Source organism: Etheostoma cragini, chromosome 11 (assembly GCF_013103735.1).
Source record: "Etheostoma cragini isolate CJK2018 chromosome 11, CSU_Ecrag_1.0, whole genome shotgun sequence".
Classification (NCBI taxonomy): Eukaryota; Metazoa; Chordata; class Actinopteri; order Perciformes; family Percidae; genus Etheostoma; species Etheostoma cragini.
The window spans coordinates 11,330,803-11,348,638 of NC_048417.1; the positions used below are offsets into that span (position 1 = coordinate 11,330,803).

Sequence of the window (17,836 nt, forward strand, 5' to 3'; positions counted from 1 at the left end):
TTCACGACTGCGCATGCGCGAAGGGATAAACCCAATAGCGTAGCCCTTAGAGGGCGAAGCCTATACGAAATATAACTTACCCTTTCTCTATGGGGGGGGCAGCCACCCCCCTGTGGAAACCCATTTCGGCCGCTTGAAGTGTTGAATTATAAAAAGTGAAAAACAATGTTTTGAAACTTATGTATTTCTGTTAATGTATGATGCAGCCAGGTAAGGAAAATACGGATTATTTGTCTCTGTGGAGAGGTCAAGACCTTCCCCCTCTGTTCCTCTGACTGTAAAGAAATTGATAAGGTCCAGTCTGGAATTTAACATAATTATAGAAAGAAGCCTAAGGCTGCGCGATTATGGCCAAAATGATAACCACGATTATTTTTGATCAATATTCAGATCACGATTAATTATCACGGTTATATCACGATATTGATTTTAACCAAAACAAATGTTATAGTCACATAGTCTATTTATAACTGCTTTCACATCCATATTATGTTACGTTCTTCTGTCTTAAGTTGTAGGCCTATGTTGTATACATACATCTGCAACACAAGTAAATGACATTTAGCAATCTGAAATAAATAGACTACGATGTATTTAAAAAAAAATGCTCCTTCACTTGTTTTCAACAATAAGTGATTAAAAGAGCTAGGGAGGGAGAAGGAATGCGGTGGCCTATGCTACTCACAGAGAGACGGCTGACTCATTATGAATGGGTCCAGCACGGGTTGAATGGGGGGTCAGTAGAGTTACACACGTCTTACTCTTGGAAGGCTCCACGGAGAGTAAGAGGACAGATCCAAAACAGGTAGGCCTACGGCTTTACAGAAGAAATGGGTCATGTAGCGCAAAATAAAACCATATTGACATAGACAACATTGCTTTGTGGAGAGGCAGCGGATGCGAGGACATCAGAACCGGTGCGACATAGAGGAACAATGTTAGTCGCACCCTAGAGCCCTGCGAGCTAACAGACACTAACTAGCACTGCTGTTGTCTGAAAAACAACACAGATGTGTGTGATTTAGAAATATTCAGGACTGGTCTCATGTGACTCCATCAGGGAGAAGCATGAATCGAGTCCACTGTCATCTGCAGTGTTATTATGTTTTGTGTTTTATTGTCTTTGTCTTATCATTTTCATCATGCTGTTTTCATTAAACCTTTCTTAATTCTCCATTGGAACTCCAGCCTCTCCTCGTCCGCATCAAATATAAGAAAACGTGATAGTTAGCTTTTTCTAACAGTAGCCACGGCCATAATATCTCATCTCATTTCCTGGCACACTCATTTTGCATTGGCAAGCCTTTATTTATTATCTAGTTTTACTTCATACCTCTGTGGGGGTGCAGGCGTCTCTCAAACTCCCCTGTCCAGCCTGTGGGCATGTACAACTTTTCAGAACAAGGTCCAATAACAATTGATAAAAGATAATAGCATTTGGCAACAACAGCTATCAGCATAATGTAAGTAAATTAACATTCATAAAATCAAATCCACTGTCAATCTAAGTTTTGTACAATAAAGTAGGCTCACATTGGAGCCTGACGCTGGTAGAGGGGTTTTTGGTGGTAAGTGCAGTATGCATTATTTCACTTCAGTCTAAAAACATCTAGTGCTAATGGGTACTCTTAATCTCAACAATTGCAGTATATTTTTATTTATTTATCTTCATGCAGGTTAAATTAATTGAGTTTTTATCCAATTTTGGTCACACAGTTCTGCATAATTCAACTGAGTGCTGTAAAACAGAGTACACACACACTTGAAATTAATAAAAACGCAAGTCTGAAAGGGCTATCAAACAACTATAGTGCTGAATATAATCTTCAAAAATGCATTACATTTCTGTAGATATGTTTATAGAATGATGCACCACCGAAGCCCACATTTGTGAACCAGTTCCCCATCGTTGCTTTCAGTGTAGCATCAGAAGAACCTCAGAAATAACATTAAATGAGAGACCATTGCAATAAAAATGCCAGATAGTGGTGTCAGAAATGTATGTCTTTAACATCTGTGCTTGTTGTAAAAAGTGTTATGGTGTTCAATATTGATGTGGTTGAAAAAGACAAGAAGAAGAAGAGACAATGGAAAGGAAACAGACAACAGGCTCAAAGCACTTAAACAAAATAATTGTTTGGACTTTAGGTCCAGAGAAATATGTTAACAGGCAAATACATCTGTTTTGATAAACCTGATGGTCTAATCAAGGCTACACTAGGCAACTTCACATGTAGGCAGCTCCAAATGGCAGCAAGATACACAGTCATGACATATTTTCAAGAAACATTTAAAAAAATCTTGTCACATTTTGTAATCTCCAGACAATCACACGTCCTTGATTACTGCTGTTACTATTATCTTAAATATGTCACCGCTTGTCTTGACAAATAAGATGAGATCTGCTCTCAATGCAGCTTCACGTCATGTTTTAGGTTGGAAAAAAGGGAATTCTTCATAAACGTTTTGCCTTTAAAGGAGAAGGCTGGTATTATTCTATGTTCTACTTACAATTATCCCATTAAAGACCAAAACCAACAATGTATTAGTATGTTACTTAATACTTTCTGCTTCCTTTCCCCATCTGATTTGCCTTTAAAAGAAAGGCAAACAAATATTATCATTTATTAAAGGGGTTGGTAATTTCCTATAACAGCTGGGCACTCTAGCTTAACTAATGGTATTCAAGCAGGAGTAAGTAGTGCAGTTGTCGGGGACTGTTAGTCTATTTCCCCAACGTTCCACTTCGGGGATTACTCCCTTGCCGCAGACAATTCCACCGGATGCATGTATTTTCTGTTTCCCTACACCTACTTTTTGTTGAAATTTTAAATTCGGTGGCTTTATGAGGAGTATTGCTGACTGCTCCTCAGATCTCTGCAGGGTAAACGGAGAAGGCTAGCTACACTATCTGTCCAATCTGAGTTTTCTCTCACAGGGCTATTTTGCAGAAGCTCTGTGCAGAGTTTAGCACCGCCCATGACTATTGAGATTGGTTTAAAGAAATGCCATTAAACCAGAGCCCATTTTCCCCCCATCTCCGAATCCTATGAGGAGTAGCTAGACCGTCCTTTAGTGCAGTTTGTAGGAGGGTCTAGCAATGCGATGCTAGAGACTATTTACAAGGGTGCATTTAGTGCACTGGTGAGTTTTACTGCAGCAGGACAGTGTATGTAGGATTTACTCATGTTCACCATAATGAAGGATAATGAAGCCAGTGCAACAGTGTGGCTCATTGATGTGCTTTTTAATAGTTTTTGAACAAAAAATTGAGCTCTATGACACACAGGAATAAGATGGATCAGTAACCAGTTTCAGTAGGATCAAATCAGTGTTGGTTTTGGGCTTTGCATGAAATCTATAGCCTTATGATAAACTGGTAAAATCAAATAAATGCAACAAAGCAAAGGACGAAACGTGTCCCATATTTGCACATCCTATTTCTAGGGACAAATGTCTCAGTTGAACGCTTCCTGATGCTACGAGTGTATTAGAGTGCAGCAGCAAACAGTGTTGTCTGCACACTGGCTACAAAGTAACACAGAAAGCCATCTTTACTGTTTCTGGCTGTGAAGTGGCCGTGAAAAGTGTGTAACTCTAGTATTACTAGTGGAGAAGGGAAATCACTATAAAACAATCTACAGTAGCACTGGCACTTGGACATTAATCATCTTAACAGTGGCTAAGCACAAAACAAAGGGCTGCTGTTCCAGTATTTTTTGTTATTTGTGTGGTGCTATCATCATCATCCCCTTCAGTCTTTGGGTTCTCCTCCAGTTAGACGTGTCCACTTAGGTCTCAACTTTTCCATACGTCCCCTCAGGAGGGCGATATTGTTTGGGGAAGGCCTTGAGCTGGAGAGAGTTAAAGGCGTATTTACGACATCCCACATTCTTCATGGTGTTCTCTCTCCGGCAGCCCTCGCTGTGGAGAAACCGAAATTATGCATTGCTTATTTTTCTATTGAGCTTGTGGTACAGGAGTTATAACATCTGTAACATTTATGACTTTCATTATCAACAGCTGACCTGCGCATACAGTCCAAGGCCTGGTAGAAGACCTGTGGAGCGAGGGCGTGCTCCTGCTGCAGGATCTGACATTGCTCCAGGGTCAGGGACATGGCTGTGCGGTCCTTGGCGCTTTTACAGCTGGTGAAACGCACTCCATTCAGGCGACGACATGCCTTAAGGGATTGGAGAAAGAGATTAAAGGAGGAAGACAGAACTTTTAAATTGTGCATAAAGAAGACCTGAGAAGCAGGGTCACCTCGGCTGCCTGCCACAAAATCTCTACGTTCTTGCTTTTCTTGGCGTTCACATCCTGGCTCAGCTGTTTCAGCAGCTCGGGCAAACTGGTGGTACCGCGGGAGCGAGGCAGGCCTGACGAGAGAACAGAGGAGGAATGATTAAATATGAAAACAAGAAGATTCACAATTTTCCTTCTGGTAAAAGTGTTTTGTATGTATGTCAACTCACAGTCCTCTGGCAGGACTTCTTTAAATTGGTCGTAGTACGAGCTGAGGCGAGTCACGCTCTCCATGTTGATCACATCTTGTAGTGATGTGTCTCCAAACCTGGGAAACATGTAAGATATTAGAGTTAAAATATTGAAGCACTATCACATTTTAAGTGATGTAATTTCAAAATATTTCAGGTCAGATTGTAGGGACTTGGCTTGAGAATCTCCTGGACACTATAAAGATGCCCTTTAGCAAGGCATTAAACAAGATGCCTGTAGCTTGACCATGACACCCACCACCTGTGTTTGTGCATGTTTGGATTTTAGGTCTATGTGTGTCTAAATGTCCCCAAGAGGGATTCATATTATTCCTTCTTCTTTTACCTGTGCAGGTTGTTATGCAGAAAACCGATGCTTTTGAATGTCACATTCACAATCAAGTTCTGAACCAAGGCTCAGTGCCTTGTTCATGGACACCCGAACAGTGGTTTGTGGAGTTCCAACCAGCAACCTTGCTCTCATCACTCCATCTATTCAATCTTTATTTAAACCTCTTTTTCTAATTTTTAGTCTTCTGGTTCCTAGTGTTCTCCATGTCTTACAGATAGAGAAGTATCAGGTGAATAAAGAGGAGAAACATCACCATTTAACCATTGTAACATTTCATGACTGAACAGGTCAAAAGTACAATATATCACTGTATTATGGCTTATATTCATTTTCCTATTTATACTGTCAAATTGGGTGATACAACCTTTCAGATATAATGTGCATATTTTTATATTATATGTTTTTCTTAATAGTAAAGCACAACATTGCCCCCTTTTCCTATTTCAGCCTTATGAATGAGGGTAACTAGTTGGTCATTTACGGAGTACAGAGATTTATTCATTCATTTATTTATATTTTGTGGTTTCTTAATTTGTTTTTTTGGGTGAAGACATATTTAAAACAGCATCTCCATCTTTTTTTAAATATGTTGTTTTCATATAGAAGAAGACTAGAAAACTGAAAAACAACTCAAAAAGAAGCCATTTGAAAAATTGCACAATGTAATTGTGTGTTGTGAACATGCAAGAGTCATTTTGAGAAAATGGCCATTCCCCCTTTTTATTCGGTAAAAGCACTTAGATAAAAAGGTGCATAATATGTTACCAAAATGTCAAAAAATTGACCTGTTCACTAAATCTGCCATTTTCCCCATGGGTGCCCTTTCTCCTTTCCATTTTCTTTCTGCCCTCAAGCCCTCAACCTTTCCTGTTCCTATAAAATCAGTGACTCACTTCTCAGCCAGCGTCTGCTGTTCGTTGATCCCCACATTGAACAGAACGGGTTGCACGCGCAGCAGCATCCCGTTCTGGATCTCTCGTGGCAGCGTGTCGAACATCGCCCCGGGCATTGGGACCCGGACATTGAAGCCGTTCCTGTTTCCTGTGATCACTGGCAGCATGTCTGGGGCAAAGCCCGAAGTTGCCTGGGTAACTTTAAAGGTGACATTTCTCAGGTCCATCACTCCGACACTCATATCCTCCAACATGGCCAGCTCCTCACCTTTAGGAAAAAGGAGTCATCAGAGAAAATTAAGACCTAGACCGCTGACATCATTACATCAACCAAGGATGTTATGATCTTGGTCCTGTCTGTTTGCTTGTCTTTGGACATCTCAAAAACTGCTCAACAGATTTCAGTAAAAGGTTGTTAAAAGTTAGGCCATATCCTAGGGAAGGTACTTAACAAGTTGGTTCATTAATTCTAAAACGGTACAATTTCTACCTTTCTCTGAACTGTTCTTTCACCCAATCTTCAACAAATTTAGTAAATAAAATGTTTGTATGCCCCAATAGGTTTTTATTTAGATTATTTGTCAACACTATACTGTTTTCCTCATCACTGGTTACCAAATATGTAAGTATGACCTATAAAAAAAAACAACTTAACTTCTAAATAGATCATGCAATTAAAATCCGATTTAGCCAGCACACTTACTCTGACACATCCCGCTCATGTTGATTCAATCATGTTTTTATGTATGTGTGGATTTAGGCTAAACCACAGCCTCTTTTAACTAATTAGAATGACTTTCACAATATATACAGTATATATTATCGATATTTTGATGCTGTTTTCTGGAAAGTTTTATAGCCTTTGCCAAGGTGTTAACTCTCTTAGTGTTTTCTATTTTCTGTGTTATGAAACATTTCTTTTGTTTGCACAGACACACACACACACACACACACACACACACATAAAAACACACACACACACACACACACACACACACACACCATAGGTGCTGAGCAGGCTCTCATACTGCACCAGTAAGCCGATGGTGTGTAGCTGCCTGAGGAAGCCTGAGTCACAGAGAGAGTTCCTCAGTTTGATAATGAAGCCGCAGATCAGCGGCGTCAGCTGAAAGAAGAACAACTCATTTCAATACAGCAATAAAAGTGGCATCTTTTTTATGAACATTATGCACACTTTCTAATGGCAAGTAATTATTAAAAACTTAATGGGTATGAAAGACAGAAGAGCTAGAAGGGGAAGGTAGAAGTTGACAGACCGTCTGACAGAATACGACGTCGCGGCGGTACTGCAGGGTGAGGCTCATGGCGATGGTGGGGGCGTTGTCCTGCATCAGCAGAAACACCATGGCCTTCTTGGCTTTGTCGCTCATCAGAGACACACAATCCGTCAGCGTGGTGAGGAGAGGGTACAAAGCATCGCTCCACTCACCTGCAGACATGGCACACAACACTTACTGTAATGCACACTTATACACACACACACACACACACACAGCAACGTGCAGACACGGTGCTTAAAAAGGTTTAATAAAAACATGCATTTGCATTTAAAGACTTATAAGTATACTTTTGAATACATTTGTATTCTCTTTACAAGAAAATGGAGTAATTGCCAGGGGGATCATATTAGAATTTGCGCACAATTTCAAACCTTTTTAATGTTTAATGTTCAATTAATATCAGAAATATATACAAAATATATTTATCTTAGAAATTTCTTGTGACATATTTTTAACACAGGTTGTCCTATATACCCTAAATTTTTTGCATTGTATTGTAATCAATTCTATTTTACACAAAAGTAATACACAACAAAATTCTGTATTTTAACATTTCAAACAATTGAATTGCAAATATACATGTAGCTGCCTGTTTATATTGTAGTGTATATTTGTGTGTACTCCACTTTCTAGCACAGAGATCTTCAACAGGGGGTCCGCTCCTCAGAGTTAGTGCAGGGGGGCTGCTAAATTATTTTAAAAAATTGTTTTTTTTGAAAGTTTCTTTTTACAAAATTTAAATGTGTGAAAATATACTTGAATTAAAAATATCAATAGCAAAGATAAATCAGCCTATTTTTGAAAAACATTTTGACATATTGAAGATAAGTTTACTACATAAGGTAGCCACGATGGTAGCCGTACAGTTAGGCTTAAAGATTCCTTCCACATGTGTTTTTAATATTAAAACATAATGTACAAATAATATTAATTTATTTTCATCCATTGGCCCAAGTTTAATATGCAGCTCAATTGTAAACAATACATGCTGTAGGGGTTCCCTACTCTGTCTCTTTTTCAGCCAAGGGGTCCCTGACTTAAAAAAGGTCCACTGTTCTAGCACATACAGAATTATTTGTTAAGGATATAACGCTCTCACCTGGGGACTTCTTTCCAACATCTGGGCTGTGGTCTACGAGTGAGAGAAAGTAAAGGATGTTAAAATATAGACAGAATCCCACTTCTACCTGTAACTCAGATTTCAAACATGCAGCAACACTGAAGCACTTAACAAGAGTACAAACATAAACCTACATATGTGGTCAACACAATGTGAAAGGCATGCAGGTTTTTTTATGGGAAAATAATGATGATGATGATGATGATGATGATGATGGTGATGAAGGTTTTGTGGTGGATGAGCAGATTTTGGCGATAGTAGAGTAGTGTGTGTGTGTGTGTGTGTGTGTTTGTTTGCTTGTTTGTTTGTGTGTTTGTGTGTGCGTGCACGCGTACCTTTCTTAGTGTTACCCGGCTCCTCATTAGCGAGCAGGAAGACATCCTCAGAGCTACTGTCGCTTTGGAGTCTGTCTTGCTGCAACAGCCTTTCCACCCTCTGGATCACACACTCCAGGCTCTTGTCAACATTTAGCCAAACCTTCCCCTGCACACAAACACATTATGAATGACCATTAAAAAACACATGAATGAATGAAAGAGGCAGATGGACTTTCTCTTACCCACTCCTCCTCCTGTAAATCTCCCTGCATGGAGGCACGCTTGTTTTTACTCCCTTCGTTGCCCTCTGGAGGAGCTGTATGGCGAGAAGGTGAGGTTGCAGCACGAGATGGGAAAGTTGGGTGGCGGGAGGGGGAGTGGGAGTGGGAGGGGGAACGCGATGGGGAACAAGAGGAGGGTGAAAGGGAGGAGGAGGACGGAGACGGGGTGCTCTGCTGAGTGGACTCTGGGCGGGCAGCTGCCAGGGCGAGGATGGCTAAGGACAGTAACTTGGAGTCGCACGCGGTCACTAACTGACGAGTCTGCAAGAGGAGAGGGAGAGGACACAGAGAAGCTGGTAAAGTAGTTATGGTTTGGGCATTAAATAAACTGAAACTTGAGGCAAACAAAATAAAAGTTTATAAACCCGGAAATTAAAAATCAGGGACGAAATGCAGAATACATTTTAACTGTCTGTTAGAAGTGGTTGATGTTATGGTATCACGTTAGGTTTCAGATGCAACGCAACTGTATCTTTCACTGCTCAAAGATGAGAGCAGCAGACATAGGCCCAATTAAATGTAATCAATTGGACCAAATAAATAATAAATTAATTAAAAGGAATTTATTTATCTTGGTGTCAGTGTCTCTAAGACTCAGAGGTTTGCTGACGATGTTGCAGTCTTTGTTGAGTCAAAGACTGAGAACACATTGTTTTATCTGTTGTTCAGTATTTTATATTACTTGTTTTTACTGCACTCAACTGCCAAAATTAAGAAGCAGTTTTCCTTGCAAAAGTTGATCGTTTCTATTAAGGTTGAAAGTTGAGATCAAATTTCAAGAGAGAATCAGTGAAAGCCAGAAGCAGAGGGATAGAAAAAAGTGAGAACCAATAGAGAAGAAACTGCAGTGCTATGTAAATAATACATCAGTGCTCTCTAACTCAGTGCTCTCTTACTTTCTCTGATAAGATGGACAGTGTTCTCTCCAGAGCGTTGGGTGAGCGTTCCTTGGCAGCTCGAGACAGACGTTCAGTGTAGTAACACACTTGTGTCTTAAGAGTATTTATTTGACCAATCAGCTCCTTTGCTTTCACCACATCCTGAGGCTGGTATGCCATTCCTTTAGAGCCAGAGCCAGCAGAACTTGATGGTGATAAAGAAGATAAATTGTGGAACATAGCAATGACAAAAAACACACACAAAATGTACGTTTGTACAATACACCATACGTAAATACACTACACGTAATCTCACCTTTCCTCCTCAAAAGTGCTGAGTGAGGAAGGCAAAATCAATAACAAAATAAGATTTGATTATTAAAAAAATTGATTACTTATAGAATCAAACACTACCATGAAACTATTTTCTGCTTGGCTACTCACTGTTTCCTTGCTTCTTCAAGCTTGTGCAGCATTTTTCGGAGACCGCAGCCTTTAAAGCCTTGATGATGTGCTGCAGGAGCACCAATAGTCACAACATCGTATGTCCGGTCTGATCAGAGGAAAGTTATGAAGAGGACGCAATGAGATACCGAACAAACATCATCATTTAAACCTTGGACAGAAATAGGCATGCGGTGCAAATACCTACCATAGCCAGACACACCCTGTACTCTCATCCTCTGGATGTGCAGGTTAGTAGGAATAAACTCCAACTTCCTCTCAGCTTTCAAAGTACTAGACTTAAATGAAGGACCTGGGAGGGCGAAGAAAGGAGGAAAGAGGTTCTTCGTATCTGTACATAATGGGATATTTATTTACATAAATGTATGTTTAGAAGATGTTGCAGTGCCTAGTTTGTGCAATTTTACATTTATTTATTTTTACTTGAAGGGGCACTCAACAATTTAGTCTTGGGGAAAAAAGGGATTCAAGGGTCAAATTCAATGGAGGATGAGAACCGACGTTTCAGTCCCTAATAGGGGTCAAGCTCCAAAAACACTGGATTCTACACTTCCCAAAAACATGTTTTTGTTAGAGCCTTCCTAGTACTCCCTGTGAATATGATCTATCTGAATTGGTTGAGTTCCCCTTTAAAAATCATGTGTAATCAATAGCTTGTGGTTCTAACCTTTGTATTCGTGCAGGTCACTTATGGTCTCCTGATAGGTGAGGATGATGGTCTGATACTGCGTGATGATCTGCCTCCTGAGGTTCTCCCAACATGCCGACAGCTCGCCCAGTTCCTCCAGTTCACACACCCTGCACATCACACACATGCGTTTACAATCAACACATCCAGCTGATGCACTGATGATCTCACAGCTTGAAGTTAGTGCACCTTGTTCAGTTAACCTGCACCTCAGCAGGTCCAACTTCTCAAATCACCCACACTACAAGCAACCATTAGTAGAAATGGCAACAGTGGCAGTTGTAATGATAATGTTTCTATTATTACATGATGCTGACAAGATAATAGAGTACATGAAGAATATAAAAGTTCATGATGTATCACACACTCTTCAGTTTAATGTCTTCCAAGGAGACACATTAGGAAAATTATGATTTACAGACTTTTCCATGTGTTATTATTAAACTTTTTGCATAGATTGATATTATACTGATTACTCATTTTCTGTACTACTCTGTAGTGCTGAAACTGTCTCCTTGTGTTCAAAGTAAAAATCAACTTTGTTTTAAGTTCAGTGGTCTCTGTCTATTCTTGATAATGTTATTATTCTAACACACAAATAAAAGAAAAGAAAGATGGAAAAGAAAAGTACAAAAAAAGACCAAAGACTGTTAAAGGTGAGATTGCTGGCTGAGACCGAACCAATCAAAGTCAAATCAACAACATTGGGACAAATTGTCTGGAGATTGGACCCAAGGCCGAGACCGGACTCAAGTCCTGCAGCCCTGACAACGAGTAGCAAGTAGACGTTGCTTTGCTTTAAACTAAGAGTATCTGCTCCTGATCAATAATATCAAGCTCATTTTCAGACGTTACCTAACAGCGTCTTCCTCCAGAAGCAGCTTGACAAACTGTCGAGGAATATGCAGGGAGAGAACACTCTCCGCCATCTGCTCCAGGACCCGAAGGTGGTTGCCGTCCGTGGTGGGGAGCCGGTACATTCGTGACATCACGCCCCCAAACACTGAAGCAGACCCAAACATTCAATCACAGCCGTGAATCAACATGACATGACATAGTCATATGGGAAGTATAAGTATGATATTTACTTCTTATAGACACACTCACCAGCCTTTAGCAGTGGGTCTTTACACAGAGATGAAGACTTGGATTTAATGCCCATGGATTCAGTCAGGCTTTCATCAACAGGGAGAACCATCTGATACACACACAGAGATCTGTTGATCTATTTTTTTAAACAATATAACCAGAAATAGGCGGAGGGCAGAGATACGTAGCCAGGCAAAACAATATGAGGTTAAAAACATTGTTTAGGGCTGACACTATTATATTTATTATCAATTATTTTGCACATTATTCTGTTAATGTCTTGATAATTGTTTGGCCTAAAAAACGTAAAAATAAAACAGTGAAACATGCCCATCACAGTTTTTCAAAAGCCCAAGGTGATGTCATCAAATTGCTTGTTTTGTCTGACCAACAGTCAAAAAGTCAAAAATGTATATACACTTATCAAAAAAAAGATGACAAAGAGCAAAAAATCCTCACAATTGAGAAGCTGAAACAACGGAATATTTAGTATTCGCTAGGAAAAAGGCTTGAATGATGAATCACTACTAAAACAATCCATAAACTGAATGATCATTTCAGTTTGAATAATTCCTTAAGAAAAAAAATATTTCAGTCCTGACAAGGGCTTGGTCAATACTTTTATGGCACCAAATGAAATACCCCGATCCTATTCCCATCGAGTATCAAAATTTTTTTTATTTTTTGGTACCAAATTTTGGTACATGAGAGCGCGTAATCACAAGTTTATCTGTCCTCTTTGCCCTCTCTGCATATTGAAAGAGAACGGAGCTCCGACACACACACACGCATGCGCGCACGCAGAGGTGTGGACGGAGCATAGACTGTACGTCGGCTTTGCAATTTTGTTGAAGTCACAGTGAGTCACGGCAATGGCGATGAAGTGGTTTCAAGTGTGGTTACAGTTATTAACGTAGACAGCGATATGATATTAATGGCGAGGCGAAAGCGGTCGCGGTGCTGTTCCCTGAACGTTAAGAAAACTTTAAAAACCTAACCAAAACCTAACCTTCAGGGAATCTTCAGGAACGTTGCCCTGATGTGCCCTGATGACTGATTGACAGGCTGAGGTTGTAAGGCAAGGCAACTTTATTTCTACAGCACCTTTTCAGCAATTGGGATTGACACCAATGCTGAGTATCTGACTGGCGCACCCCTATCGAAAAGCACAATCAGTGTTATTAATGTTACTCTGAGTGAGCAGTGTTACCAAATTGTTTTTAATTTTGTTGGAATGGATTTTAAAACATGTGTTATTGAAAAAGGTATTGTTAGGAACCGGTATCAAGACTGAGGTATCAAAATTGGCACCGGATCAAAAGATTTTGAACAATGCCCGCCCTAGTCCCGACTCATCAGAACTTTTCAGAGTAACTCACCCTTCCATTCACAGTGTCTCCTCTCTGTAATCTTGCAACAGGAGCTCTCTGCTCGCGCTTCTCTTCTATCTGCCAGGCAATGACGGTGATGTTCCCTACGCGCTCGTTCTCTGCTGACCTGAACCACGGGGACATTAAGTAAACTAAACATCCCTGATCCCAAATCCAGCAAGCAGTGGCTATCATTGTGTCACTGATAGAGGGAAAAGGCACAGTGTGTTGTGTGTTACCTGAGAGTCAGGTGCAGTCTGTGGTGCTTGTCCTGCAGCAGTTCTTTCACAGAAAACATGGATGAACCAAGCATGTACATCTGTCACATAAAAGCACACACAACCCAAGGAATTAGGTGATAAGTGCAGACTACAAAGGATTTTGTAGATAGGAACTTTACTCACTTCCTAAAAGGGAAATTTGAAAACAGTGGAGTCAAGTGTTTTTTCAATAAATGATTCTTGTATTGGGGTTTACCGTGCCCTGTGTGCGGTCCTTTACATCGTAGACAGAAAGCTTGACCTGAGTCTGCTGAGTGATCAGAGAGTCTTGAAAGAACGCCACACTACTCAGGAAGATGGGGTTACTGGTGCCCTGAAGACAGAGAGAGAGAGAGAGAGAGAGAGAGGGACAGAAAGAGAAAGAGGTGAAATGGTTCGGATTTCTCCAACAGCAGACAGGAAGCCAGGGAAAGCGAACAGTGGTGTACCTCTATGATTTCAGTTTGGGCGTGCTTGGTCCAGAAGGCCTGGGGCGGAGTGGTGCAGCTGATGGCGACGAAGCTGGTTGGCTTACGGTCCAGAGAGGGAGTGACTAGCTCGCTGCAGGCTGCACCAACACATAAACACAGAAAGAGGTTACTAACTTTAGAATTTAATGGTGAGATGGCCACTAATCCTGGGTCATGGGAGGAATGTAATAGAGTATTTGTGAGTTGTTAGTACTTGATGAGCAGCAGATGTTTACAGTGATGCTTTCAGATTAAACAAAGGATAAAAAAAATAAAACAAGTCCACACAAAAGATATAGTCACCTCTTGAACCAATCAGTGACGAGACAAAGGATCCTTTAAAGCAGCCTTTATAGGCAGCTGAACAATATTTAAACATTGATGGATTGTCACCTACAATTAACACGGTGAACATGTTAACAATATTATCATTCATTTGGAGTTGTGTTTCTAAGTGAATTTAAATCCAATTTTCATTTTAGGTTTGAGGAAACATCTTTAGCTTCTAATTGCTCCGCTCCACCAGATAGTAGTTAACTTTGTTTGTTTTGGTTGCTGGGCAGGTAGAATTCCATTCCTTTATCAGAACCTTTCACTGAAAAACTCCTACTGTGCCTGAAAAAGACCAACAACAGTGAACTAAAACATTAAAGTTGGGCTGTAAAACCAACAATAAATAAACTAAACTAAAAATCAAAAGATGATAAAAATCTGAAAGGGGAAGTGCAGAGTTAGGCAATAATTATTTGACGGTGTCACTACCAGTGGCTGCCTTCACATTAGACATAGTCATCTGTTCATGTAAAAATATTGATTATTGCAGCCTTTAAAGAATATGGCTTAATTTTCTAGCATTTTATTTACTAGTCATCAAAAAATCAAAGGACCAAACAAATCCAACAATGCATTTGGCCATCTCTCAATACTTTCCACCTTAACTACCTTGTTTGTTAATACTAAAGACTTCTTTATAAAGGTCACAGATATAAAGTTATAGAGAAACAAAAAAGAAAGTTCAGTAATCTTGTAGTAGTTGTAGAACTACTACAAAGAACTGCTACCAACTACTATTTCTTTCTATTTTTGTTATTTCCACTCTTCATTCTAACCCCAACCGGTCGTCAGACACCACCTACCAAGAGCCTGGGTCTGTCCGAGATTTCTGCCTTAAAGGAAGTTTTTCCTCGCCACTGTTGCACTGTTGCTTGCTCTGGAGGAGACTACTAGAACTGTTGGGTCCTTGTAAATTATGGAGTGTGGTCTATCTGTAAAGTGTCTTGAGATAACTCTTGTTATGAATTGATACTATAAATAAAATTGAATTGAATTGAATTGAATTGAATTAATCTTATAAAACAGTTGGGCAATGTAGTTTCAGCAAACAGCTCAAACAGAATTTAAAAGTGCATTTGACAGGGACTATTTTTTCAACTGTTGACTAATACACATTTGGTGAAATATTGAGTTTTAACTGCAGCAGGTGTAGGTGGGATTGACTCAAAATAAACTACCATGGCCATGCCAGCCAATGCAACAGTGTGGCTCACTAATGGGCTTTATGTGTTCAACAACGGAGCAGAATAAGCTGTTTCAGGCTTTGGATGCACAGACAACACTTGCCGGTGTAGTCAGTGTACCTACAGGGGTCAATTCAGTGTTGTTTTTGGTAAGGTCATGATTGATTAATGCTCAACTTGGTGTGTATGAAGCGGACTCTGTTAATATACGGTGCATATTTCAATTCTAGGTAGAGGACAAAGACTGATCCGCATGGCGTGTGCAGCAGTGTATCCATGGCTTCCTTTTGAACTTACCAACACTAAACTCCAGAACAGGCTCATCCGGATCCTGGCTGTTGCCTGTAGGACAGAGAAAAAAGAGACAAAGCTCTTTTTTAACCAACTGCTATTTCATCACCAATGAAGTAAACAGGTTACCATGGGAGCAGTTACTTAGTTACCCGAGAGAGCCAGCCCCATCATCTCAGCTGAGAGATCAAATGTGTTGGCCCGGTAGACCGACCACGGCCGATGGCGGGGGCTGCGCTCCTTCCCGGACATGGTGGGTTCACGTCAGGGCTGGGGATGGATTTTAGAATAAAAGGACTGAAGAGCAGAACGATGTCGAGCAGACTCAAAATCCAAACGTCTGTCACGTCAGTTTTTTGAGATGTAAGCTTGTGGGCTCCCTTGTGTTGACCTGAGAGGTCACACGTTTATCAGTGATAAATCTGAAAGAAAGCCAGACAAAAACAACAAAGTGATCATCTGAGACACACTAGACATCTTCAGTTCTTTGATAGTGATGTCATCCTTTCATTGAGATGGCAGCTGAGCTCAGAGACATTAGACAGAATTAGAGAACTGCTTGTAATTAGACATGCTGGTTGCTACTGACTGCATACATGCTCAGCATCACATTACAGTCTTCAACAAGGTTGAGCAATGAACTGATTTAAGGTGACTGTCTGCTTTGGCATGACGCTTCAATCTGGGATGAGCAACGTTTGAGAGTTGAGCAGTTTACTGTCAGTGCACGGCTTATCTCTTTTCCTCTATAATGTGTTAATATAGGCAGTGGAAAAAAATCAGTGGGGGAAAAGTGTGACTTTTCACACAGCTGTAGGAAAGGAAACAGAGCTGCAGCAGACTGAATATTCACCTTCTATCTCCTGATGCTATTTGTGCTTTTCCTGTGTTTTTTCTTCTTTCAGACACTGCGGAAATGGTCTCAGACAGCTTTTCAACTATCTAATGTTATAGTCCGGCCTTTTATTGCCTTGTTACTGTACGTGAAGATTTTTAGTTTGAGGTCCAGTGTGTCTTAACAGTGCCAATAATCCTGTGCAAAGCACTTCTAGTAGCCACTAAAGGAAACAAAACTTTTTTTAATTAATACGCTGCTTCTGTGGAAAAAAAAACAGGATGTCATAAAAACAATTAATCTTGTGAGGAGCATGCATTTTTGATACACCTGTTCTTTAAATCTTTGAGTATAATTAAAACTCTCAAAATGTCACATAAATGTGCCATTAAAGATTACATAACTTGACATTCACAAACAAGACATTTTGACCTGCCATTGGTTTCGACACAAAAGGATAGGGGCCCAATCCTAATCACCAAGAATCATCCTCTAGGATGAATATAAATACAAAACTTGATCGTAATCTGACCCACAGTTAGCAAGATATGCTGCTGTAAAACAAACTGAGATGATGTTAGACAATCTGACTAAAAATGCTCCACATCTCTTTATAGTCAATATCCCTGGATTGCTCCGGTGCTGCAGGAAATTCTTAATTTTTGTTTTGAGGCTTTTCCCTTTATTACCTAGAGACAGTGGATAGGCACGGAAGGGGGAGAGAGATGGGGGATAAACGCAGCAAATGGCACCCGGACAAATCCAACTATTTTGCAGCAGCTCTGTGCGGAGTTTAAAACCGCACATGACGATTCTAATTGGTTTAATAAAATGCCATTAAACCAGAGCACGTTTTCCTCCCACCAACACACATTGTTACTAATTTTGGATGACGATAAAAAGAGCCACAGCATAGAGGGCTCCTTACGAAATAACACTGAACCTGCCAAATCAAATACCAACAGTGAGAGAACAGGAAACTGAGGCTGTGCCAAGTGTGGCACACGGTGCAGCTGTTAAGTGAAACACTGGTGTAAGTGTGCAAATCAGAATCTGTCAGTATATTGATTTAGCAAAGCACAACTAAGCACAAACATGAACCACAGAAGAAGTTAGACGTAGAGGAAGAGGAAAGGTACACTCTAAAAAATAAAGCATTGGGTCTACAAAAAAAAACATGTTAACGTTTTCCACTAGAATATTTAAGTTAAGA

At 40.2% G+C, this 17,836-nt stretch overlaps 2 protein-coding genes across 4 annotated transcripts in view; both read right to left on the minus strand.

Moving 5' to 3' along the window:
* si:dkey-4e7.3 (uncharacterized protein LOC402865 homolog) overlaps positions 1-4,392 on the minus strand; it is a 10,682-nt gene extending 6,290 nt beyond the window's left edge. Inside the window, exons 1-2 of the mRNA XM_034886337.1 lie at positions 4,385-4,392; positions 755-756 (exon numbers count right to left, since the gene is read on the minus strand). The gene's annotated coding sequence lies outside the window, so the exon portion shown is untranslated. The remainder of the gene's footprint in view (positions 1-754; positions 757-4,384) is intronic.
* The window catches only part of inpp4aa (inositol polyphosphate-4-phosphatase type I Aa), a 19,037-nt gene continuing 3,192 nt past the window's right edge, over positions 1,992-17,836 (minus strand). The window contains exons 2-24 of one of the 3 annotated variants that reach the window (XM_034886261.1): positions 15,941-16,210; positions 15,795-15,839; positions 13,960-14,078; positions 13,728-13,844; positions 13,490-13,569; positions 13,260-13,377; positions 11,899-11,989; positions 11,647-11,794; positions 10,771-10,901; positions 10,291-10,395; positions 10,083-10,191; positions 9,955-9,972; positions 9,657-9,843; positions 8,722-9,021; positions 8,498-8,645; positions 8,142-8,174; positions 7,019-7,191; positions 6,744-6,867; positions 5,742-6,009; positions 4,476-4,573; positions 4,267-4,379; positions 4,029-4,183; positions 1,992-3,924 (exon numbers count right to left, since the gene is read on the minus strand). In XM_034886261.1, the coding sequence (XP_034742152.1) occupies positions 3,792-3,924; positions 4,029-4,183; positions 4,267-4,379; positions 4,476-4,573; positions 5,742-6,009; positions 6,744-6,867; positions 7,019-7,191; positions 8,142-8,174; positions 8,498-8,645; positions 8,722-9,021; positions 9,657-9,843; positions 9,955-9,972; positions 10,083-10,191; positions 10,291-10,395; positions 10,771-10,901; positions 11,647-11,794; positions 11,899-11,989; positions 13,260-13,377; positions 13,490-13,569; positions 13,728-13,844; positions 13,960-14,078; positions 15,795-15,839; positions 15,941-16,040 (2,913 nt within the window). In that variant the 5' untranslated portion in view covers positions 16,041-16,210 and the 3' untranslated portion in view covers positions 1,992-3,791. The remainder of the gene's footprint in view (positions 3,925-4,028; positions 4,184-4,266; positions 4,380-4,475; positions 4,574-5,741; positions 6,010-6,743; positions 6,868-7,018; positions 7,192-8,141; positions 8,175-8,497; positions 8,646-8,721; positions 9,022-9,656; positions 9,844-9,954; positions 9,973-10,082; positions 10,192-10,290; positions 10,396-10,770; positions 10,902-11,646; positions 11,795-11,898; positions 11,990-13,259; positions 13,378-13,489; positions 13,570-13,727; positions 13,845-13,959; positions 14,079-15,794; positions 15,840-15,940; positions 16,211-17,836) is intronic. The other 2 variants (XM_034886262.1, XM_034886263.1) reach the window with 2 other exon arrangements.